This window comes from Sceloporus occidentalis, unplaced genomic scaffold (genome assembly GCF_023333645.1).
Source record: "Sceloporus occidentalis isolate IW3139 unplaced genomic scaffold, rSceOcc1.0.p SCAF_73, whole genome shotgun sequence".
Classification (NCBI taxonomy): domain Eukaryota; kingdom Metazoa; phylum Chordata; class Lepidosauria; order Squamata; family Phrynosomatidae; genus Sceloporus; species Sceloporus occidentalis.
The window spans coordinates 4,141,983-4,168,466 of NW_028317053.1; the positions used below are offsets into that span (position 1 = coordinate 4,141,983).

Here is a 26,484-nt window from a genome sequence, read left to right on the forward strand (position 1 = left end):
GTCCAGGCCTCAGAAGAAGAGAAGAACCACTGGACCTGATCCCCTTCCCCATCACCATTCCCTTCTCCTTTTGTGTCATGTCTTTTTAGATTGTAAGCTGAGGGCAGGGAACCTTCTGAATAACTATCTGAGAGCCTTTAAGGCTGAAGAGTGGAGTACAAATACCATAAATATATACATTTGCCCAGGAATACCCAATGGGTTGCGTTGGTCCTCAGAGTCACAATCCAACACAGAAACAACCACACCACCCGGGCTTTCTATTTGTGTGACACATCTGCTGGGAGTCCCTCTCCTACGCACCCATTAAAAATGAAAGTAGTTGTCTCCAGTTGTGTTTCTGGCAGCCCTGGTTCCTCCTAAGCACATCAGATGGCCCTTCAGAGCACAGCTACAAGAAGCTCTGTGGCAAATGGTGCAACCAGACTTGGCCAAAAGCATGTTCAGTGCCTGACATACTCAGAGGTGAAAGGAAACAGCAGTGAGCTAAAGTAGAGAGGAGCAGGACCCTGTCACAGCAAGGCAAAAATGGATCAGAGCCATGGCAAACAACTTTATATGTGTATCAATCCATTCTGATTAAAACTAACAATGGTTACACCTAATAACTTTTTGGTAAACAAAGGCAATATGGGCTGAGGAGTAAGTGAACAAAGTGTGTGTGCATATCAAATTTGTATATCTGGTTGAGAGAAAGAGACAATACATTGCCCTACAAGGCTGTCCCCGACTCCTTATAGCAGTGAATATTTATTTTACACCAGGATTATTTTATGAAGTAGTGTTCTGATTTACACTTATGTGGCTCACTTTGACTATACAGACATTCAGTTACACACCAGGATAATTGGTTGTTGACATTAATGGGGGCAACTGGACTAAGCACCTACATGTATATCATGCAAGCCATTTAGCTTCCTGAAAGACAATGATTTCTCACAGAAATAAATATGCCTATTCTGACAATTATTTTGCAATAAATCTAAAGACATTGCTCTCCAGGAAAAGGAAGACTCACTGATTACAAATACGTTTTGTGTGCGATTGGGACTTGTATTCAATAGGATTGTTAGGAAACAAGTATTTTCTTCTTAAGCACTTTAGTCATGTTTTGTTTTACCTTTTTTGATGGCTGTGCCTGACATTCTTCATCAGGACTAAAGTCAAGAAGTAATTCCACATAAATAGGCATGGATTGAAAAAGGGTTTAATTTTTTTTTAAATTGGTAATGCTGTTACAAAAAACTTATCACAATGCATACAGTGTTTTTATCTGAAGCAGGAGTGGGGGAAGTGGGCCCCTAAAGATTTTCTATAGTTGCCCAGGCTTGTACTATTCCCCCTCCCAACTTTTTTTATCTACTAAAAACATGGATTAAAAAATAAGGCCCCATAAGGCTGAAACCATGGAGTTGTCGCTCCTGGAATCTTCCAGGAACAGTGGCTTAGAACTTTCAACGCTTCAAATCTGCAGAGAACGCCCAAGATCCATATCAGTCACTTGTGGTTTGGGGTTTTTAAGTGTTTTGAGAACAATGCAGGTCTGGGGAGGCAAAAAAAGATGACCCCATGCCTGCCAGAGTTACTCACTGCTGATGTGAGAACTCCATATTGCTCCGCCTACAGTTTTAGATTCAATCACAATGTGAGAAAATGACCCACCAGATGTACCATCATGTAAAAGGACAGGTTTTCTGCAGCTGAAGAATCACCAGAAATACCTCTTTTAATTGCCCTCATTATTTGCTCTAATAAATACGCCTAATAAGTTGAAAACTTCAGCTATTTCAAAACATGGCATCCAGATTTATTACTGGAACATTCAGGACTGGTCACATTACACCAATATTAAAATAAATATATTTTAAATTGCATTTAACTGATGTGGTGTGACTGTAAATTGTTGTGTTCCCCCGCCTGGATCCATGGGGAGGGGCGGCTAGGAAATAATGATAATAATAATCAATCAATGCTGATTGATTGATGATAATAATAATAACAGTGATAATAATATATGTATAGTATGGATTGCTTATGCAGACAAAGGAAGTATTACCAGAACCAGCCCCTATATTCTTTGGACTATAGCTGATAAAATGGGGAAATACTTTCAAAGTCAGAAATAATCCATGCTTATTCTTTAAATAAAATAATAAATTCTAAATGCTATAAAGGCAAAAGTCAGTTTTGCTTCAACCCTTTATAATATCACTGTGCCAGTAAGCATCACACGTTCCTATATGCACATGATATATTATCTACTGCATGTGGTACAGCAGCTAGAAATGAGAGATGATCATAGCTGCCTGAAATGAACAAGGAAATTTCAAAGATTAGTAACTACTTTCAAAAGGTTACAGGGTTAATTATATATCATTTGATTTTCTAGGCATTTCAGTGGAATCTGCAGGAACAGAATTTATACCAATTGCAAGGCCTGAGAGCCTAGAGGAAAGCTCAGACGCAGGGATGTGACGCAGTTCTTTGCGAGAAAGTTTTACTGTGGTTGCTCCTTGAAGCTGGGTCATAGTCTCTCTTGCATGAGAACGACAGATTCCTTGTGAATGAAATTTTGCAAAGTGTTGTACTTTTCCTGCTTCCGCTTCCCGACTACTGGATGTATTGGGTACAAGTTCTACAGCTTCTTCTTGAAATGGGTGTGAATTTTGCTGTTCTAAACTATCTGTTGGGTGGTTTGCTCCTTTGAATTTTCCAACTGATTTGGCTGGCCACCCAAGTTCTTCTGATAAAACACTCGATTCTTCTTGGTTTGGCGTACCATCACAAAAACCTAAAAAGAAATAGTCAAACAGTTGGCTTAGATACTTTGGGATAACTATTTGGGGGTATTGTCTTCTGTTACATATCCCGTATATACTCAACTATAAGTTGACCTATTTTGGGGTATTGTCTTCTGTTACATATACCGTATATACTCGACTATAAGTTGACCTCATGTATAAGTCGAGGGCAGGTTTTGGGGTAAATTATGGATTTTGATATGACCCTTGGATAAGTCAAGGGCAAACCTTACTGATGTGCAACAAAGGATCTAAATGATGAAGCAAAGGAAAACAATGCCAAAAGAATACAAAATTCTGGCAGGCATAACTTTTGGCTCACACTAAAGGCTAAATGGAAGAGAGAGTAGATGGAGGTCAGTGCTTCCAGGACAGATTCCACTCTTGCCTTTCACCAGGGGATGGTTCCCTTTTACTAAGTGTTAAAGTAGAGTATTTACACTGACCTGTGGACAAGTCGATCTAAGTTTTTGGGGGTCAATTTTTTGACTCAAATTTCTAGACATATTTATAAGTATATACAGTAGTTAGTCTGTTATTTGGTTCAAATGTTGAAATTATTTTTTAAATACCCAAATATACTGATTTTTTTTTAAAAAAATGAAAAGGATTAATAAAATGCAATGGCCTGGGTCTGGAGTTACACTCCTCTGCAAATGGGAAGGGCTCCAATGTAGTAGAAGTTCTGCAGGTGGGCAATGCACTGGGTAGAGAGATTACTCTCACCCATTTCTCTGAAGAATGCCAATGGCATCCCCCATCCTGTTCCAGGGAGTACAGTGAAAACTTCCTCTCCTCATGACCTTGGGCAAGTCACATGCTCTCAGCCTCAGAGGAAGGCAATGACAAACCTCTTCAGAACGAATCTTGCAAAGAAAACCCCTTTGTTTTCGCCTTAGATTCTGTAAGTAGGAAACGACTTGAAGGCACAAAGGAAGAACAACAACAATTTCCTTTAGTGAGAACTTTAGATGTAAGTTAGAACTGCACCAGAAAAGATACATCTTTTTAAATAAATAAAGGATAACACTGCCTTACCAATACTAAAGTGGTTATATCAGAACTTATTTAAGAAAACATACACAGAGCCAGCATGTTGTAGTAATTTGAGTCCTGGACTACAACTGGCAACCAGAGTCCAAATCCCCACTCAGTCATGGAAGCTCATTGGGTGACCTTAAGCATGTCACAAGCTCAGCCTCAGAAGAAGGCAAAGGCAAGCCCCCCACCCCCTGAACAAAACTTGCCAAGTGAACCTCATTATGGCCTGTTACAGACTGCCAAAATAAAGCTGCTTCGGGTCTCTTTGGAGGTATGCTATTTAAATGATGCATTGGTCCTAAGAGTCTGGAGGTTGCGCCAAAGCCACACTCCATTCCTAAGCACTGGAGTGCAGCTTTGGTACAGCTTCCGGATTCTTAGGACCCACGCATCATTTAAATAGCATACCTCCAAAGAGACCCGAAGCAGCTTTATTTTGGCAGTCTGTAACAGGCCTATAGGTTCATCTTAGGGTTGCCAGTTGGAGACAACTTGAAGGTACACGACAACTCAAAACATCACCATAATATAAAGAAAAGATGGCTAATGTACCTACTATAATGACCATATTTTAAAAACATCAGACCAATACATTCTATTACACATTTAGCTATGTATGGCTTATAAATGTAATACTCATACATTTATTTGGTGTCTGAGGATGATGTACTGATTCTCCAACCAGTTCTTTTAATTTCTTCTTTAATTCTCTGCTTGTTTTCTTGTAGAAGAACAAGTCTCTTTCCAATTGTTGGACTTTTGCCTCATAACCTTTAAGAGTTTCTGAAATACTTTCACTATCATGTTCTAGAAAGACAAATCTAATGTTAGATTCAGCATTGGTCTCCAGTTTCAGTTTCATTCTATAACACAAAAGCAATATCAGTGTAATCTGCATTTCAGTTGCAGTTTTTCTTGAACTCTGAGCATTAAGTGATGTATTCAAATATTTAAATGTAATAATGGTACTCTAGTGGAAATTTTCCAGAAAGATGGCCACCATTTGTACAGATTAAAATAGTCATAAATCAATTTAAGTAGTCTACTTAAATTGTGAGAATGAATGGGGGAAACCATAATTATTGAATTAGTACAATACCAAGAAATTGTCCTAGAATCCACACCTCATAGTAAGGGTTGAACAAACACAAAGAGAAGACAGTGAAATCACCAAATTTGAAAATGCCTTAAGAAATTATCAAGCAATATCTAAAAAGGTACAGTATCACAGAACATACTTGGTGGGATCCACATTTGCACTTCTACAAAATATAGAAGAACCCAGCAAGAGCTGTTGCTGGAGGAAGAAGGAGATTATCATTGGCTTTGTCTCCTTAGCCTTTTGCTCTTTACAACACTGTTTCACATTTTATTTGTAAATACATGACTGGCCCAGCCTTTGTATGCATACCTGAATCTGAGCAGTAATGGAGATGAGCCTCTTCTTTGTATTCATGCTCAGATGTTAGATTAATATTTCAGATGAAGTGACTATATAACTGTTTCAAAACGAAGAGTATTAAAACATCAGAACAACAGTTTCCTACAGTGGCAACCCAGATGTCACCAAAATCAAATACCTTTGCAGTGAAGTAGTATTAATTGCATCTTTTGTTCATGCTCTTTTTGTTGGAGGGTCAGACGCCTGTCACACTGCAGCATAAGATGTTCATGTGCTGACTCAAGTCCTCTTACTATGTTTTCTTGTTCCATTACCCTCATTCTATGTTCTTCAGCCTGAAGTTGCAATTTACGCTCACTCTCACGAAGGCTAACAACCTAAAGAAGCAAGTTTTTTGTTTTTGGGAAATCAAAACATTCCTAACAATGAAAACTAAAAATGTGGCATGTCAAAACCATTAAAAATGTGAAACAATTGTATTTTACTATGCTATCAGCATAGAAAGCCAATTCGTTATATCCTTAAGCTTAAAAAGATCAATTGGCAAGACATCCTGTGTCACATACTTTGACTGGATGTCAGAGGAGCTATCTATTTCTTTACAAACACAATAGGAAGCAGTGACATCACTGGTGGAGTGCAGGAGCTATGGCCTGCACCAGGTAATACCCAGAAGAGGAGTGAAACCATGTTGGGCCCCCCTCCTCCTAAGGTGCAGGAGAGGTGCATGCACCCTTGCCACCTGCTCCATTCTTGGGCTTCCTCCCAGAGGAGAAAGCCAGGGAACGGAAGAGCAGAGGGGTGCACTGGGTGACACCATAGTTAGTGATGCCACTAATAGGAAACATCTTTTATAAACACCACCACAGATTCCATAGCTCTCTAAGTTTTAACATATAATAACCAGAAACTCAAGATGTTTGAGTTTAACAATGCTGTATCTCATGAGATCCGTTACATTACCATCTGAAACAGCTTCAAAAAAGCTGTTAAGGTGGATCTCTTCCAGCAGGCCTTTCCTGAATTGATAACTGGCCACTAAATAAGCTGAACCTGTTATTCCCTGATTTCTGCAATAGCCATTGTTGATTTGTTATTATTTTAAGGTATATTTTAATCTGTAAACTGTTTAATTGTATTTTAGGGGTGGGTGGGTTATTGGGGTACAGGACTGTGTATTTTAACGTGTAAGCCACCACAGTTGTGTTGCACAGAGTCAGGATATAAATAATAATAATAATATTGAGAGGTAATCCTTTGTCACTATAAATTAATAGAGGAGATAAATGCATGTCTATTTGTACCCTCATGGTCTCCCTCTGAAGCTGAGAAAGTATGACTTGCCTAAGGTCACCCTGTGGTTTTATATCACTGAGCGAGGATTTGAACCCTGTTCTACAAAGTCATAGTGCAATGCTCACATCACTATACCACTGGCTCGCTATGTGCTATAGTGGTTTGAGCACTAGACTATGTCTTTGGAGATTAGGGTTCAATTCCCTGCTCATCCATAAAACCCACTGGGTGATCTTGGGGAAGTCACCTCTCAGCCTCAAGGGAAGGTAGTGACAAACCTCCTATGAACAAACCTTGCCAAGAAAACTCCTTGATAGGGTTGCGTTAGGCTTTGCCATAAGTTGGAAACAACTTGAAGGCACACATCAACAACAAATGCCCTGTTCAGAATTACAATTCTACACAACTCATTTTTACCATCAGAAAGCATCATAACAAAATGCATTAGTCAGTTGTTCTGTGCTAACAAAAAAAGAGAACCAAAAGATTTTGCTCTCCGGAACACTGCTCTGACAACATACCTTATTAAAATACTTTAAAAGAATTGCTCGCAGCTCAGAATTAGACAAGGAAACCAACTTTCCCATCACACTGGCATCACTGTGTGAAATGATTTCAGACGAAGCTCTGACTGAGTTCTGATGGTTTTGAATACTTTCATTCTTATAAGCTATGGCTGCTTCCAAAGTTTCAATCCCTTCTTCAAGCTGGAACAGAAAATGTTCCTCCTGAAAAAAGAATAAAGATAATGAAATCAATAGCTCAGGGGAAAGCTTCCAAAGAGGATGCGTTGTAAATTGCCATTGTCTTATCAGAACGTATCAATATCTATATCCCAAACATAATAATTAAGGATCAAACTAAGTGTACAAGATTCTATGTATGATAATCTGACTAATACTCTTTTTCTTGAAGGAAACACTGGATATATTCTACAGTATAAGACACTATCATACAAACACTTGATGCACTAAAATCCATCAATGATACCTCTATTGGCCAACCAAAATGCACAATATACTTGTTGCAAGCTTCTGAAGCTCCATGGGAGTCTTCATTAGGCAAGATTACAAACCAAACAAGAAGGAAAAAAAACAATTGAAGATGTTAGTCAGATTGCCTGCATGTTGTTTCAGTCCTTAGTAAAGATGGTATGCTCAGAAGGATATCTTTTGCAGGCAGGCTCCTTCTCCTTCTGGCCATGCTGGCAATAGGGAAATTTTCAAAGTCCATAATAATTAAACCATTCTGTTGCTTCATCGCTTAGATTTATTTATTTATTTATTTATTTATTTATTTAAAAAGGAACCAAACATCACACCAATAATGACAAGACAGCACTGGGGGGTGGGGAATGACATCTCCCCAAAAATGGGGAGGGATGGTAAACACCCCTCTGCCATTAGTCCCTCCCCTCCAGAATGCTGAGATTCCAACTTGTCATTCTCATTTGCTCAACAAGCTTGGGAATCGCATTTTTTCAAAAGAACCTCCTTTTAACTAGTGTCTGGAAAAACCAGTTCATTCTCTGAAGATGCCAGCTGGCTACATAGCCCAAAAAACTCACAAAAAACTATGGATGCTGGCCATGAAAGCCTTCAACTTCACAGTTCTTTTGCCTTTGCCTCGCTTCATCATGACAGATTCGATCACATCGCGACAGGAACCGGTTTCAAATGGGAACTAGGGTCATTTAATTCGCTCAGTAATCCGATTCTTTTTATAGTGGGAATGGGACCATAGAGTCATAGTATAATAACAACAACAACAACAACAGTTTAACCAGTTTCTTCAACTGAGTTGAAGACTATATTGTTCAGGAAAGTGTTCTCAGGCATGGTGTGATTGTTTATACAACTGTTATCTGAGATCTGATATTTGATTTGATATTTGATCTTTTTAATTTATTGTCTGCTTTTTTATCTAATTTTATCTTGTATTATTATCTATTGTTTTATATGTATTTTGTAGAATGTACGCTATTGGCAGGTTTCATTTTTATTGATTTTATTTTTTGTATGTACAGCATTGTGTAAAAATACAGCGCTATATAAATAAAGTATTACAATAATAGTAATAATAATAATAATAGTCAGTGTGAAGTGGTAAGGTTGGCACAAAGGGTTCACTCAAATGTACTGAATGCTCCTTCAGCCTATCAGAGAATGAGCTGTCCAAAAGTCAAAAGCTTTAAAGTCATTGTTCTAGCTGAACCCTAAACATCAGGATGAATAACATCATCTTATTACTCTTCCTCATAGAACCCCAGAAGTTCCCATCTTATAGCAGTATGAAGAAAAAAAAAATCTCCTTCAGTTTTCATAGCCAAGTGCTTCTTTTATTAAACTCTTTTATCAGATAAAACGCTTCCTCATTCTTCTAAAGCTGGGGGTGACTGAGGTCCAAAACACACCGCAGAAACAATCCAGTTTGAGACCGCTTTAAACTGCCCTGGCTCAATGCTAGGGAATTCTGGTAGTTTTGTGAGACATTTTGTCTTCTCTATCAGAGCGTTCTGGTGCCACAATAAACTACAGTTCCCAGGATTCCCTAACAGGGATTCAGGGCACTTAAAGTAGTCTCAAACTAGATTATTTCTGCAGTGTGTTTTGTAACCAAGGCGCTTTACAGAGCGCCCAAAAAGGGTGCTCTGCCGGCGCCCGTGTTTGCTGCGCGAGCGAGACGCAGCGGACAGACCGCATGGCTCCCCCGCGCAGCAAAAAGAACCAGCTAAAAACGGGTTCTTGTGGTGCAGTTGTGACGCCGCAAGGCGCCAATGGCACACTTGCAGCATCACAACCATGCCGCGACGTGCGGACGCTAAGCATCTGTCACGTCAAAATGGCACCATAGGCGCCACCATTTTTACGCCCCCAGTACGTACTAGGGGTGAGGCCTGATTGGATGCTGCATCCTCGGCCAACCCCTAGTACGTACTGGGGGTGGAGCAAAAGCCCGTCTATAACGGGTCCAAGATGACTAAATTGAGGCTTTTGTATTTTGGACCTGAGAGGCTACAAGGAATGCAGGGACACCTCTTTGACGATCTACCTTTCATGTCCATGGGTCCCAATGATTGTAAGAAATGGGGCAGAGTCATACAAATCCACAGGTGCTCACTGTCCATGTTCTAGTACAGTCGGCCCTTCTTATATGCGGATTTGCCATCCACGGATTTGAGCATCCGCGCATGGCAAACCTGGAAGTTGTCCCGAATGGCGGCCCCTCTCCACCCCTCCTCTTTCCCTCCCTCCCTTCCTGCCTCTTTCCTTACCAACTTAGCCTTTCGGAGAGGAGGCGTGGAGGGCAGCAGCGCCCTGCACCTTCACCCGGCCTCCTCGCCGCCGCGGAAGGGCCAGGTATCAGTACTGGGGGCCTCTTGGCCTCCCAACACCGGTATCCGGCCCTTCTGCGGCGGTGGAAGCATGGAGGCCGGATGCCGGCGCTAGAGGCCTTGAAGGCCTCCACAGCGCCTCTGCCTCATCGCCGCCACCGCGGGAAAGGCCCGGTGCTATTGGGGGCCAAGAGGCCTCCAGCACCACCATCAGGCCCTTCCACGGCGGCGATGGAAGCCTGTCTGCTTCTGGGCACAATACAAGGTGTTGGTTATCACCTATAAAGCCCTAAATGGCTTGGGCCCAGTGTACTTGGAGGACCGCCTCTCCCCATATAATCCGCCCTGCACTCTCAGATCGGTCGGGAAGCAATTCTTAAGGTTCCCAAGACGAGATATACCTCATCTTCCCAAAGGGCATTTTCTGTCTCCGCCCCGCAGACCTGGAACTCCCTTCCTGACGAGCTCCGCTCTGTCACCTCCCTCGACCTGTTTAGGAAGAAACTTAAGACCTATCTCTTCCAACAAGCATTCCCCCATGTGCCTTGACATCTGTTATTCTCCCCCGTTATACAGTTGCTTATCCAACTAGTTTGTTTCTTTGGTTTTATTCTTGTGAATTTTACTGTGTTTTATTATTGGGATGTTTTTATGATGTTTTTATATTGTATGTTTTTATATTGTTCATTGTTTATATTTATGTTGTACCCCGCTTTGATCATTTTTTTGGAAAAGCGGGTTATAAATAAACAGTATTGTTACCATTATTATTATTATTACCCGGCTTTTCCTGCGGCGGCGGCAAGGCCAAGCAGTCACGCTGGAGGCCTCCCAAGCCTGAAAAGTAAGTAAGAGGAAGGCAGGGAGGAGGGAAGGGAGGGAGGGAAGGGAGGAGGGGAGGGGAGGCCAGGGACTTTTGTTCCCAATGGCGGAGAACAAATGGGACTTGAGCATACGTGGATTTTGGTATATGCGGGGGGGTGTGTGTGTCCAGAACGGATCCCCCGTGTATACCAAGGGCCCACTGTATATGCTTTGGCTCGTACTGGAACAGAAATGTGAATGTCAGGCAGCTATATTTTTGAAAAGAAGGAGGAATGTAGGTCTGAACCTCATTGGTTTCTCTTCACTTGTACTATGGGGTCAGTTTAAAAAGAAGCAATACCTGATTGCTAGCAAATAATTGTATTTATTGCTATTAGAATATTACAGCTGTAATGAGTGGCTTCAATAAGAATGCAGAGTCTGCTGTCTTCAAATAACAAGAGAATGTGCTCTCAGATGGCAAACTTGGAATTCACTTCCCATAGAGAAAACGGGGTGCACTCTACTGCAGGGACTTCAAACTGCCCCCCCCCCCATATTATAAGCTATTAGAAGTTATAAGTGCAATTTAAATTGCTACCAATCCAACCTGGATGAACTAATGTTCTCTAAAAAATATTTTTTGAAATGAATTTTTAATTTCTATTTCAGCAGCTCCAAAAATCATTTATTTTAATAATCTACATATATTTTTCTATTAACAGTGGGTACAAGACAAGATCACAAAATGTAAATACATAAGTCTGAACACTAAAGCAAGCATCATCTAAGCCACTGTATTCCCCATCACTTACTATGCATGGATGCGACAGCTGGACAATTAAAAAAAAAACCAACAGGAAGAAAATCAATTCATTTGAAATGCGGTGATGGTGAAGAGTACTGAGAATACCATGGATGACCAAGAGGACTAACAAATGGGTTCTAGAATAAATCAAGACTGAATTCTCTCTGGAAGCCAAGATCCAAAACACACTGCAGAAATAATGCAGTTTGAGACCACTTTAACTGCCCTAGCTCAATGCTATGGGATCCTGGGAACAGCAGTTTTGTGAGACATTTAGCCTTCTCTGTCAAATAATAATAAACTACAATTCCCAGGATTCCCCAGCACTGAGCAAGAGCAGCTAAAGCAGTCTCAAACTGGATTATTTCTACAGTGTATTTTGTATCCAAGATGACTAAACTGAGGATTTTGTATTTTGGCCACATCATGAGGAAAAATGAATCATTAGAAAAGACATACCAAGAAAGGTGAAAGTCAGCAGAAAGAGAGGAATACTGCATGCTAGATGGATGGATTCAATCAGGGAGGTCATGCACCTGAGCCTACAGGACCTGAGCAAAGAGGAGGAGGACAGGGGACTTGGAGATGTCTAATCAACAGGCTCGCCATGAATCGAGATTGACTCAAGGGCAGTTAATAGTCACAATACTTGTGGTTATCTAATGTATAATTACTTACATCTGGTGACAATACTCTGCCATTCTTCAGTTTCTCATCAACACTGCTCCTTCTTTTCAGGAGCTGATCCCTCTCCTTCTCTAGAGCCTGAACTTCTTCAAAAATCTTGTCATGCTCATTAGTGGAGCTGCTCTGAAGCTGCATATTTTTGTCACATAATTCCTGATCCAGCAAGTTCAACCGACTTGATAATTTCAAAATATCTTTACTGAGAGCCTACAAAACCACAAATGAAAATACAATCCCTTTCAGGAAAATGCCATCCTTAAACATCCCAACGCGCACGCATACATCAAAGTTCACTGAGCATTGGTTCCAGATATAATTAGTCATATAATTGTCTCACTGAAATCAAGTCAATTATATTTCCATGAGACAATGGTACAATCAGCTTTATCTAGATCAGCAAACTTTGCAACTTAAGGACAACTACCTTAGTGTGATCCACCATCATACTAATAACATTGTAAGGACATCCATTATATGTTTTATTTTCATTTGTATTTATTCTTGCAGCTGTAGAGAAAATAAAAAGTAAGTACAGATACAAGAGCAGTCAATAACAGATGGATCCAATTATTTTCAGAAAACCAGAATTTCACGTTATGAAACCAGTAAAAGAAATGTTTCAAAGACAAGCAGCCTGAGCCTCAAACTTTTGACCACAGCAGCATATTGGCAATTTCCTTCTATGTTTCTAAATTCGGCTGTTAATCAGTAGCCTGGAATACGGCAAGAACAAAAGTACCTGGCTGGATCGGAGTTTTTTAATTTCTAAATGGCTCTTCTCTTGTATCAGTGCTTCCTTCTTAGAAATTATAGCTTCTCTTCTTTTCAAAACTTCTTCCAATTGAGCTAACTCTTGACGTTGATGCAAAACATTCTCTACCTCTTCATCTAGCCATTTCTTTTTCTCTTCTAATTTCTGTGCCAAGAACAAAAAGATGTACAAGGTTAGAATAAATTCATAAATACATCTTCAGGTCCCATCATTATACTACCTTTTTGTGGTGATGGAACTGAATACTCTTGTAAGGCAAGAGGCTATGCTGATGGCAGTACTGTTGCTGGCATGGTCTCCAATGTCAGTCAAGTTTTTGATGAGGAGCCAGACAAAATGTGCCAAACAACAGCAATAACAAAGCAAGTAATTTTCTATATGCTTATCAATGAACTAATACTCCCTATGCGGTTTACAATGTGTAAGCCAATTGCCTCTAACAAACTGGGTACTCATTTTACTGACCTACAGAAGGATGGAAGGCTGAGTAGATCTTGGAGCCTTCCTATAAATCTAATTTACAACTTTGTGGTTGCAGTGCCAGCATTTAATCACTGTGCCATCAGGGCTCTTTGTGCAGCAGCATTAGTGTGTGTGTGTGGGGGGGGGAACTGGTGGAAGATCTCTCAGAGACAACTACAGTGGTACTATAGCTAACACTTATTAGTACTGCACAGAAGGAGCCACTAGTAAAACACTTTTGAATGTCATTACCATGGAAACCCTATGATGAAACACTCCAAAATGAAACAAGAAATAGTGCCAGAAGATGAGACTTCCAGGTCAGAAGGCACTCAACGAGTTACTGAGGATGACTGGAGGAAATGCATGGGTAGAGATGTGGCTAATGACACAACTGGATTTAAGCCAAAAGGACAGTCACCTGTTGATGTGCTCAGAAAAGAAAGCAAAGTTTGAAGCTGCACAATGCACAATAATAGTAAAACTGAATGTAAGAAGCCTGAATCAGGGGAAGTCACACATAGTAAAACAAGAAATGAAACATATACACATTGCAATATTTGCGGTGAAAGAGCTAAACTGGACAGGAATGGGTCATTTTGAATCAGATAATTGCATAGTGTTTTGATCAGGAAATGAAAATCTAAGAAAGAAATGGGGTTGTATTAATAATGAGGAGAGATGTAACAAAAGCAGTCAGGGAATATAATGCAAATCTGAACAAATTATGTCAGGGAAAAGCCATCAGTACAACCACGATTCAAGTTTATGCTCCAGCTACACAAGCAGAATAGAAAGACGTTGGAATAGCCTGCTGGAGTCCAGGAGTAAACTGATCACATACCAAAACAGGACATGTTGATAATCAAAGGCAACTGAAATGCAAAATTAGGAAACAGATCAAAACCATTGCTGGAAAACTTGACCTAAGATTTTTTTTAAACTGTTGGAAAATTTGACCTAGGATGAAGAAGGAGAGCGAACAAATATCTCCCTGGCATACACACCAACAAATATTGCCAAGAAAATCCCTTGATAGATTTTATCTTAGGGTCACCATAAGGTAGAAACGAGTTGAAGGCATGTGACAACAATAACTTTTTGACTGTTAGCACTGCCTGAAAGCACCCTCACTGCCAGTTAAGCAGGTACAATACTGGAGTCTCAGGTACTGAGTAATGTTTAACTAAATCATCCGATAGTGAGGAATGTAAATATTGTAGAAAAAAAAGATATAAATTCCTTTTGCATACAAAATATTTAATTGAACTGTGACAGACAAAAAGGAACCATATTTTACATTTAATCTTATATATAGAAAAAGACGACAAATCTAACGCATCTCTATGATTAACAAAATATAAGTCATATTCACAGGGTCACCATGAATCAAGGTTGACTCGAAGGTGATTAACAACAGCAAAATGCACTCTATGAATCATCTCTCAGAGTTATTACTAGTGGCCCTAGCCATTAACTGATCATTTTAAAAATGTGTACTGAAAAACATAATTGTAGAAACAAAGGTACTAATAAAAAGATTCAGTTTCTTCTTATATTTTTGTCAGTGAATGAAACATTTTCCTTCTGTTTGGAATGCTGAGATCCTGCCTGGCCGAGTCAGCATGAAGGGTAAAGCCAGACGTAATGGATTGTGTTTTCAGCCTTACTGACGATGAAATGTTTTCCTTGATTTGCACAATTTAAAAAACTGGACCTCTTGAGCAAACCAATTACCAGTAGTTAATTTATTGATCTGTATGCTTTACCTTTAAAAAGCTGCAACTCTTGAACATACAAATTAGTTAGTTTCTATCACCAGGCTTTAAAAATTAGCTACCTGTAGTTGCTGTGGGGTTTCATGTGAGTTTTTCTTTTTAATTGCAGCAATTTCTTCATCTTTTAGTTTTAAAATTTTTGCCTGTTGTTCTGTCTTTTGTTGAAGCTCCTGTAAGTAAAGAAAAACATTTTAATATGTGTTACTGGAAAGATCAGCTATGCTATAAGATTAAAAATTTTGAGAATAAAAACTAAATTTTAGTTGCAAGAAATAGTTGTAAGATTGGAAGGCAGGATCCAGCACTAAATCTCTGCAACATAACACACGATTCCCCACAAGGCTGAGATAAAATTTAAACAGGGACCTCCTAGTTTCATTGATGCTCTTAACTACTAAAACAACATCAATATATCACTATTCTTGATTTTAAATATGAAATAATAGAAGGATAATTCCCATAATTATGTAATACTGCCAGTAAAGGACAAAGAATTAATTGGTTTTCCAAGTTCATCAAGAAGTGAAGCAGAAAAGAACTCTCTTGCCTTGATCTGCAGCTGATCCTTCTGAATTTCTTCCTCCAAGCTTTTCTTTTTTTCACTCTCCTCTTGCAATCTTTTCTGTAATTGGGCTTGTTGGTTTTTCATATGACTGACATTCTGTTCTACTTCAAAAACACGTTTCTCATTCTGGGTAGATAACAGTGCTAGTTTCTTGGTGTCCTGCTGTTTTTTCTGCAAGACCTACAGATCATAGTTTAGGCCATATTGTTATACTATTATTTTGTTGTTTGCACTGGTCAACTTTACAATTATGTTTTGGTTTTATTGTGATTTTTATCTATGGACTTATTGCATTTGTGAGCCACACTGAGCATACATTTTTCTGGCTATATATGTTGTTATAAACAAAACAAGGAGACAAAACGTAAAGAATCAAACAAGTCTTCTGATAAAAAGTTATTACTGTGTAAATTGCAACAGGGGAAGGTTTAAACCTCCCCTACACATGTAGTGACCCTGACCCAGATTAGGGCCCTATATGCTTATGTGTGAGTAAAGGAGAGGAGGAAAATACAACTACAGTAACTATACGCTATTTATTGACATATCACATAGTTTACCACTTACATACACCAATCTTCCAGTTTATATTAGCAATAGCAAGTACATTTCTATAAAGCTTAACAGTGTACTTAAACACTTTCTAAGTGGTTTACAATGTGTAAGCTAATTGCCTCCAACAAGCTGGGTGCTCATTTTAGCAACCTTGGGAGGATGCCAGACTGAGTCAACCCAGAGCCCCTGGCTGATTTAATCATGTCACAGTAGCTGGGCAATGTAATACGTTTTATTATAAGAGGTCACTATCACTATTACTACTGGTTAGCTGTACATGTTCTACTAAAAGTAAAGGGTTACAAGTACCTGCACTTTTAGCTTGGCTGCATCCATCTTTTTCCTAAATTCTTTCTGTAACCTAGCTTTTTCAGCAATGTCTCTTAGCTCTTTGTTCTCTAGCTCCTGCAACTGCTTTTGTGTTTCAGCTAAATCAGTTTTGGCCTGGTCTGCTTCATGTTCCAGTTGTGCTATTTTCAGCGAATACTGTTTGCTTACAGATTGAGCATCATTACCTTGAAGAAAAGATTTTTTTTAAAAAAGGAGACTTATTATTTGTAGCTTTCCACACTGTAACATCTTCTTAAAACTATCCATAATCATTCAGAAGTAATCATTTAAAGTAAGCCTCAATCTCCCCCCTCCCATGCACACAATTTTCCTCTAAACTGCTCCAGGTGATGTCTCCTCGTTCCCAATTTTATTCTCACTTCCTGTGAAATGTAGCTTAGCTTGAAAGAGAATAAACAGCACAGTCACCCAATAAAGTTTCATGGCTGAATGGGAATCTAAAGCCATTTCTACAAACTTAATGTGATATAGATCCTGTTAAAGCCCCCTTCGCTTTAAGCTGTCTCTCTGAATTTTTCATTATTTATATAGAAGTAGACTAAATTTTTAAATTTGTTTTTGGCCCTATTACAACTTATAATTGTATAAAGCATGAATTCACAAAATCTCGTTACCTGTTTTCACCAGTTCTTTAATAAGTTCTTCCTTCATTCTGATATTAAGTGTAAGTTCACTCATTTTTTGCTTAGCAGCAATAAGTTTTAGCTCTGAATGCTTTAACTTCTGCATATTTAAAATCTGACTTTTCTGGATCCATTCAATATCAGCGGAGCCTTGAACGAAAATGTAATGGTTTAGAGAACATTTAGCACCTTCCTAAACTAAAAGAGATGAAACCTAACTTTTTATAATGCAGTATAACAGAAGAGTTCATGTACAGCCTGATCAACATGGTAATTAAGCACAATTTCACAGATTGACTGGCCACTGACCAAACTATGTTCAAAGTAAGGCACAAAACTGTCATAAGCCTACTTAATAATGGCTTGGTACAGATGTGAGGGAAGCGCCGTACTCGAGCCAAAACTAGGGTTTGGGAGTGCACAGTGTTTGCACACTCCCAAACCCTAGCATGTAACAGCGGCGCCGTCATGGCAGTCTCCCCTCCACACTGTGATGTACAGCGTCCAGATGTTGCTGGCAGGAAGTGGCATCATCCTTTCCTGTTTGTAGAACCGCAAAAAAGAAGCCACTCTAGGCAGCTTCTTTTTGGCAGTGCATCGGTGCTGCAGGATCAACTCAGGGCAAAGACAGGAGGCACAGAACCGCCTGTCTGTCAAGCCCCAATATCAGGCTACTATATGAGATACCCCATTTCATGCTGTCTGGCACTGACAGCAATTTTCCTTATTGACTGTATCATATATACAATCATCAGATGACATGTTCATGTGCAGTACCTTCCATGGCTTCATGTAAATTTGCACATTTTGAGTGTTTATGCTCATTTAGTCATGCAGCTTTGCTGTGCTGCAAATTATACTCAAGATACACTGAATTTTAGTAAATTAGTTGTAAATAACAGTACAGGACTGCAAGCAAATGGTGTAATTCTATCCATTAATATCAGTAGCAGAAGGACAGGTTGCTTACCTGTAATGGTATTTCTTTGAGTGGTCATCTGCGAATTCACACAAATGGGTTAATTTGTGCCTGTGCAGTTATCTTCGGAGCCTCAGAGCTATTAGAAGTGTTTTGGCAGTAGCCCCACCCACTCCCCAACTGCCCTATTGGGCCAGTTTCCCGACTAAACCCTCAGTTCCATGGACGCCAAGCAGCATCTCAGAACCAAGGAGAGGCATGGCATGACTGTGCGGCGAGGATGGGCAGGATTTGTGTGAATTTGCAGATGATCACTTGAAGAAATACCTTTACAGGTAAGCAACCTGTCCTTCCTCTTTGTGGTCTCTGCAAATCACACAAATGGGTTAGACTGACAAGCTTCAGTCAGTGGAGGAGAGCGTGCCATGCCACACAAGAAAGGCACATTAATCCCAAACAAAATTATCATTTGTGAAGCCAAGCCCAAGGGCACGCAACATGGGAATGAACAGTCCTACTGATATGATGGCTCTACAGTCTAGTGGAAAAACTAGCACTGAGACGTAGTGGTAACAGTCACCAATGCAGGTGAAACATTACCACTGGCAGAAAAACAGGCTTGCCAGGTAACCATATGTTGCACAGACTGTAGGTGAACCTTAGTGGTCCATAATCAACAGCAGGTATAAACCAAGGCCAGGGCAAACCCTTGACCTAGATAGGATAGGGTTGTTGATAATGGAGACTATGCCAAAGCTATCAAATAGGTAAGTGGCATGAAAACGAAGGAAGCTCATTACTGTAAGATAGCAAGATAGAAAGACGGCAAGCAAGAAGGTCTGGTATACAAACACTGTCTAATCTGAAAGGTAAACTGAAGTCAACATGAAGGCAAAAGGCTTGCAACAATGTGAGGTTGTACAGGTCGAGACATTGGTACCCAAGAAAGAGGGGCTTACAAAGCCCTCAAATTTGAAGGTGAGTCATTCAAGGAATCTTGAAAATAATAAAAAGGGCAGTGACCTGATAAAGCCTCTTGAAGCCATGATTTGGAGACTATGGCATTGACAGACACAGCCTAGAATGCTAAGTAGTCTAGGGCTAAATGTCCTCTTTAACAGAGTATAAAATAGACAATCTGTGCTCAGCAATTAGATGGTTGGGAAGTCCATTCATAGAGAGAGAAAGCCTAATGACATCAAACTGGAGAAGAGCTCCAGTAACAATTTTTGGAACAGCGGTGGACATCAAAGAGGAGGATTATTAGCTCATCCACTCACAACAAATTTCTGACAAGAAAGAATTAAGAAGATTGCAAGATTCAATTGTTGTGACAAACAAGACATGCTGTATCTGAGCATAATGCTTCAGGCTATCAGCATGAAGCATGTAGATCCTGGCTGAAATGACAAGAAAAATCAAAGTGGTTGGTGTGATGCCAATAAGACTAGTCAGCACACTGTCAGGTTGTAAGAAATCCCTGTGGGGACGATATCCCATGACACAATGTCCTGTAGAAAGAAAGTTGTATCAAAGATATCATGACATGGCAGGAACAGCCAGAACTGATAGGCAAACAGTATAGCAGGAGTGAGATGTTATCAATCCATCATGAATGGGGTGTGGGAACAAAAGTTTTCGGAGCTGTGGAGATGGATTAGATTTCAAGCATCACGAAGTCTAATTCCTAGTCAGGTGGTGCAAAACACCACGCAATATGAGAGAAATTGTCATAGCGTTATCTCTAATGCTTAAGAGGTATGCCTCTAGCTGTATCATTAATCCACAGCAGCATGCCAGAATGAGCAGAAGGGCCAGGAAACCATATAACAGTGTCTCAAAATCCCTTATCATGAAGGTCCACGGCATGTAATGAAGCATGAGGTACACATGACAGGACATAACAATTAGGGGGAGCCCAGGATTCCCTTTACAGGACAGAACCCCTGGGAGATTTGCAGAATGCATAGTGAGCCTTGTCGAGGTTGTAGGTGGAGGTCTGAAGTATTGCCACCTAATCCCATTGATGCCTTGGACCAGAGGGGAGGCGGCGGCCCCAGCCCCTTTGGCTGTTGAGAACAGTTGATCGCAGCCACAAAATCAACCAGGTGGCGGCGAGGAGCATGCAGTGGTACCAATACCCACAGGTAGAAGCGGAGAAGTTGGAGAAGGCCCCGGCCCTTTCCCCTTCTCCTCGCGGGTGCCTTCGTTGGCACCTGTGAGGAGAAGGGAAGGGGAGGCGGCAGCCCCAGCCCCTTCTCGCGGGTGCTGCTAGCACTGGCACCCGCGGGGAAAAAGGGAGGAGGGGGAGGCAGGGGGAATCCCAACCTGGCGACCCCCAAGAAAGGTTCGAGGGACCCCCAAAGGGGTCGCGGCCCCCAGGTTGGGAACCCCTGGTATAGAGGAAGCAAACTAATTTACGAGCACACCAACTGAGGGGAGAGGCTGTTCAATTTAAAAAGTTGCCTCAGAAAAAGACAGGGCCTTGCCAAATGCGAAGGCGAGGCAAACTGCTGTTAAAACAACTTTACCTCAGAGTTTAAATTTACATTTAAGTATGCAATTCTCTTAAGAAATTGTAGCGCTTGTTTTAAAATATGAACATTGATGTTAAAAAATTACTACCAAAACACAGACTGTTCCTGTCAAAAAGAATGTTAAAGTCTGACAGGAAAATGGGTCTCTGAAGAGTTCCCAGATGCTGCTAGTGCAGTGGACAAAAGGAACTGAGGGTTTAGGCAGAGACCGGCCCAATAGGGCAGTTGGGGAGGGGCTACTGCCAAAACGCCTCTAATATCTCCAAGAAGGTACCAAAGCCAAGAGCACAGGCGCAGAATAACCCATCTGTGTGATTCGCAGAGACCACGAAGAAGAACTCCTATTACATTTTTAAAAGACTGATGATAAAGGAAGATACCTCTTGTAACTCCAAATTGCAATACACTTATATCACAACATGGGCATGGCATTAGGAGATTTGCAGTGCCATCTCCCTGCAAGACACCAAGTTGGAATAGGCTGATGTAGAGAAATGTAGGACTTTGGTTAGCATGTACGTGGAGTTTTGTTCCACCAGGAGCTGGTAGAAGGCATGTACAATATTATACATTGCAAGACATCTCATAAGTGAGCATCAATGATCTATACTTTTTGTATCTGATTTTTATATGGGTTTCTTGTAATATTCCATATAATTTTGCTTGTCTGTTATATACTAATTTTATTTTTAGTCCACCCTGAACTAGGAAAGGGAGGACAGCAGTGTCACAAAACAAAAAGTATATAATAGTTATGTGTTCTGTGAAGACTAAAAGACATTTGTATACCAGTATAAATGTTATGTTGCTTGTTGTTGCGTGCCTTCAAGTAGTTTCTGATTTATGGGGTTTTTCTTGGCAAGAGTTGTTCAGAGGATGTTTGCCATTGCTTTTTCCTGAGGCTGAGAGCATATGGTTTGCCCAAGGTCACCCAGTGGGTTTCATGGCCAAGCTGGGAATCAAACACTGGTATCCAAAGTCATAGCGCAACACTTAAACCACTGTGCCACACAATCTTATTAACTAATTGAACATTTACTTTAACAGCTAATTGAACAGATATGTTCTGAACCACCTTGGATACCACATTGAGTGAAAGGTGGGAGAACAAATTTCCACAAGGCATGTCCTACACTTCTATCTGGACCAGAGTTACTCTGTTATAAGATGATCACATAAAGTAGACACACAGTACTGTATTTTATATTGTAGCATCAACTGACGTTTCCTTACTTGTAACAGTTTCCATCTGTGAGATATTTATGTTTTGTAAATAGGAACTCTGTTGCAGTTCTCTTTGTTGAATTGCTAAAGAGTGAGTTGCCTGCTTTCGTGTCCATGTACGGTTTAAGGAACATCTAAAAAAAATTAAACAGCATACATAAATGTTTTTAAGTCCTAGAAACAACTGTGACTTTAAGACCTCTGTCATACACTCAATGGTCCCCTCCCCTGCATCTGCCAAGTAGGATGGAACCTCTAGAGATCATCTAAGCTGCAACCACCCACTGATTTTCACCCATGTGACCCAATAACTCAGTGGGAAGTTACTTTGGGTTAAATGTGCATTTCTCACCTCTGACTCTGCAGAGACTTTCCTACCCACACTCTTGTGGGAGCTGAGACTGAGCAAGACAAGCAAAAGTGTATGAAAGAGAGGAGGTTTGTAAAAGAAGCTTCATTCTAAGCAACAATCTACATTAGGAAAAAGGTATCTCATCCATGAGAGGCATACTTAGAAGAAGCTACAAAGTTGCAGAAAAGTCCAGGTCGTATGCAGCTGGGAGTCAAAATAAATATAGTTTCCCTAATGTACTTAGCTAAAACATTTTTCCTGAACAAAAAAGGAAAGAAACACTATGTTTGTTTAGAAATAAAGATCATAAATTAAATACAGATTAGGGAAAGCAATTTAAGGTTAAGAATAGGAAGTAACAAAGGAATCTGAATGGGTGAGTATTTTATATATGTTTTCTGTAAATTATATTTCCTTTTTCACCCTTTCTTCTTTTTCTTTTCTTTCTTCTTTATTTTCCTTTTCTTTCTTTCTTTCTTTCTTTGCTTTTCTCTCTTCCCCCCTTCTCTTCTTTTGTGTTTAGGTCTATGTTAAGAATTTTATGTCTTTTCTGTGATTAAGAATGTATATATGTGTTTTTAAATGCATTAATAAAAATATTTTTAAAAATAAAACATTTTTTCTATTCTACTCATGATACAGATGGAATTTGGAGTCCTCAATGCTCATGGGGGAGCTGAAAGTCCAGTCTTGACAGCTTCCCTCTTTGTTCAACTCTCTCCTTGTGGTCTTGCTGGGAAGGATCTCAAAGCTTGGCATGTCATCTCACTGATCTCATTGGGACATTGTCTCTCATAGTCTCTATAACTCTTCTATGATGCAACTAAATGCATCTAAACACTATCACATCATTAAACCTTTGTTTACCTGGATGGAAGCCTATACCCCTCAGCTGTGTTGCCCAGATAATAGGGAGAGCCCCTTATCACAACCTAAAGTATCTTAGGTTTAAAGATGAGCAGAGGGATGTTTTTATGAAATGCTATAATATTAAATACAAAGAAAGATCTCTGGAAATCCCACTGAATAACACTGTAGCAAACCCGCACACAACTTAATTTCAAGTGCTGAAAGAGCTAACAATGCCAGTCCTATTTATGCAAAAATATCTTTCTTAGTACCAATACTAGTCTAATGCTAGTAACACCAATTGTAGATGAGACTTATTATCGCTTATTTTAATACTGACATATCATGTATTTCAAGTCCAAATTGGTTGAAGAACAGAATAAATATGACCAAATAAACAGAATAAATATGACCAAAGATGTACCTAAATTGGGGTCTCTTTCTATTCCTGTCATTTTTTTCATCTTCGTCACTGTGATCAGAGAAGCAGCAATGAAGAACTTCATCTTGCTCTTCTATGTGATCCAACATGATCTGACTGCGAGTCTGAAATCCAGCCATTACTCTGTTTAAAGAATATGTAGGAGGACTTGTGTGTACCTTTAAAGTAATAAAAAGAAACTATTAACTCTGAAATTTTAATTACATTTATAACCCAACTTTTTATTACATTTCTATTACATTTGAATCCTATTTTAGAGGAGTTCAGAGCCAGCTGTATAGAGTTCACTTTGCTCACTCATTTCACCTTCCCAATGACTTTGAGTATAAGGTATATTACCACACTAAAAGAATATTAAAAGAGTACGACAGCTTTACTGGAAAAGATGGGACTAGAAAAGGATTAACACACTTAGGAACCGTACACAGGCCAAAATAAAGCTGCTTCAGGTCACTTTGGAGGTCTTAAGAGGCCAGAAGCTGTGCCAAAGCTGTGCTCCAGTCCTTTGGCGCCAGGCTTTGGCACAGCTTCTGGCCTCTTAGGACGCATGCATCATTTAAACAGCATACCACCAAAGTGACCCAAAGCAGCTTTATTTTGGCCTGTCTGTATGGGCTCTCAGTTAGCTACCAGATGAGATAGAAAATCTAGTGTCTTCCCCTGTTTCCTGAATGCAGTGGGAGAAGTCATCCATTCCAGGAAGCTTTTCTAAACTGAAGATGAAGCTGCAAATTTACATCCTGCTACAAACCTCTAAAATAAGACTGGTGTAGTTTCATTCAACAGATGATAAGACTCACTTACTATGGCAGAAGATGGACACTTTTGTACAATACTTGCAATAAATAAGAAAAGGAGGAAAAATATTCATCTCTACCTTTCGAGAGTTCAGACTCACTGCTGGATTAATGGACTGCACCAAACGTTTAGTGAGTGGGACACTGAATGGCCTCATAGCACATGTTATAGCAGGTGGTCCATCCCCACAAGCACCACTGGAAGCAGAAACTTTTTCCATTTTCTCTAATCTGTCATTTAGCTCATCAATTATAAGCTGTTGCTCCACCATTTTCTCATTCTTGGAAAAAGAAGAGTTTGCAATTATTAATTGCTGGAAGATTACAACATTGAATAAAAGATGCCCTCAATAACTCTGCAGATACTTTTTAAAGCATCTGATATTATTGGCACTTATACACATTAGAGCTTTTCCTTTTACTCATTTCAGTTCAGCAGAAAACTTTAAAATTGGTTTAACAACTATCTACAGTCAGAGTTAGTAGAATGGAAATGAATTTTGCTGTTGTTGTTGCTGTATGCCTTCAAATCATTTCTGAGTTATGACATTCTAAAGAGAACCTGTCACAGAGTTTTCTTGGCAAGATTTGTTCAGACAGGGGTTGCCATTGCCTTCCTCTCAGGCTGAGAGAATGTGACTTGCCCAAGGTCACCCAGTTGGTTTGCATGGCTGAGTGAGGATTCAAACTCTAGTCTCCAGAGCCATAGTCCAGCACGCAAACCACTACAGCACTCTGGCTCTGAATGAACTATATCACACAACTATATCACACAAAATTTAAGGAAAGCATTGCAGTTAATTGCCTTTGAGGAAAGCAAGAACTCTGTAGCCTTAACAACACAAGGAGAAGCTGATCTAAGAATTTTTAATCAACTTTTAAAATTACACTGTGAGCCTAAATACCCCAAAGGCACCAGATCCTGTCTGATCTTGGATGTTAAGCAGGGTCAGCCCTGGTTAGTACTTGAATGACCATCAATGAACACCAGGTGTTGTAGGCTATATTTCAGAGGAAGGAACTTACAAAATCACCTCTGAGTATTCCTTGCCTAAGAAAACCCTATGAAATTCAACAGGTGACTTGAAGGCACATACAGACAGAATTTTTAGAACTGTTCATATACATTTCACAGGAGACCTACCTAAGTGCTACTGATGTGGTCTTTGTGTAATATTAGAGTCAGAAACTAAACTAATTCAGCCCTAAAAATAAATGGATTTATAGAGTACTAGTCTGACACAACTTAATTAAATCCTACATGCACTTACATGGGGGCAAATGTCAATGGGACTTCATTTCAAACGAAGAGGCATTGGGTTGTGCTATATTTAAACTATAAGAGCAACTGCTTAAATGTCATTTTACACTGACTTATGAAAGTAACCTGAACAAAGTGGTTACCTGTAGTCTATTTGTATCCTGTGCCTCCTGTAGTGACTGCAGATATTCTTGATTTTCGTTTATCAGCATCTGTATTTGATCTTGCAGTATTTTTATCTCGAGTTCTTTCTCACTAAAAACTTCTTCATCTGCAGCAAGAGCCTGCTAGATAATAAAGTACAGTGCACAGGTGGAGGGGAGGGGAGAGGAGGGTAAATCACTGCAGACTGGAACTTGAGAGCAATTGAACTAATTATCTCATTAAATACATGGGTCCTGTTTTATCATCTTAATGGAAATGTCAAAAATTAAAGATACAATATATACAGAGCATAAAATACAAATTGTTACAAGACTGATAAACTATTATTTAGTCAGCTAAAATCAAGGACAGAGAAGCTACTTTAAAGGGGAGAATGCTTAAGTCTTTGTTGTTACTGTACTTTTGTTATGCAGGGAACACTGTATAATCAAAGCTGTTCTTTTTAAAGAAAAATCTCCTGCAAGGTAATCAAAATTGGCTCAAAAAACAGCTGTGTGTTTCACATGTGATTTTGGATGGGAAGGCTGCAATGACAACAGAAAGCCATGACTGGAATGAAAAATGAGTTGTTCTTTATAAGATGTGTGTCAAGAGCTCTTTTCAGCAGTGAAGCCTGACAAGCCATGTATGACCTAGCAGAAACAGATGATCAAGAGAGT

The 26,484-nt window shown here is 39.7% G+C and overlaps 1 protein-coding gene across 8 annotated transcripts in view; it reads right to left on the bottom strand.

Moving 5' to 3' along the window:
* Positions 1-1,205: 1,205 nt before the first annotated feature.
* Positions 1,206-26,484, bottom strand: part of KIF27 (kinesin family member 27) — a 34,846-nt gene continuing 9,567 nt past the window's right edge. For 7 of the 8 annotated variants that reach the window (XM_089494514.1, XM_089494517.1, XM_089494515.1 and 4 more), the window contains 14 exons: positions 25,804-25,947; positions 24,480-24,680; positions 23,585-23,760; positions 21,969-22,093; positions 17,271-17,429; positions 16,615-16,820; positions 15,733-15,930; positions 15,248-15,355; positions 12,913-13,089; positions 12,165-12,380; positions 7,062-7,268; positions 5,423-5,621; positions 4,485-4,649; positions 1,206-2,791 (listed from right to left, as the gene is read on the bottom strand). In XM_089494514.1, the coding sequence (XP_089350640.1) occupies positions 2,367-2,791; positions 4,485-4,649; positions 5,423-5,621; positions 7,062-7,268; positions 12,165-12,380; positions 12,913-13,089; positions 15,248-15,355; positions 15,733-15,930; positions 16,615-16,820; positions 17,271-17,429; positions 21,969-22,093; positions 23,585-23,760; positions 24,480-24,680; positions 25,804-25,947 (2,706 nt within the window). In that variant the 3' untranslated portion in view covers positions 1,206-2,366. The remainder of the gene's footprint in view (positions 2,792-4,484; positions 4,650-5,422; positions 5,622-7,061; positions 7,269-12,164; positions 12,381-12,912; positions 13,090-15,247; positions 15,356-15,732; positions 15,931-16,614; positions 16,821-17,270; positions 17,430-21,968; positions 22,094-23,584; positions 23,761-24,479; positions 24,681-25,803; positions 25,948-26,484) is intronic. The other variant, XM_089494522.1, reaches the window with a different exon arrangement.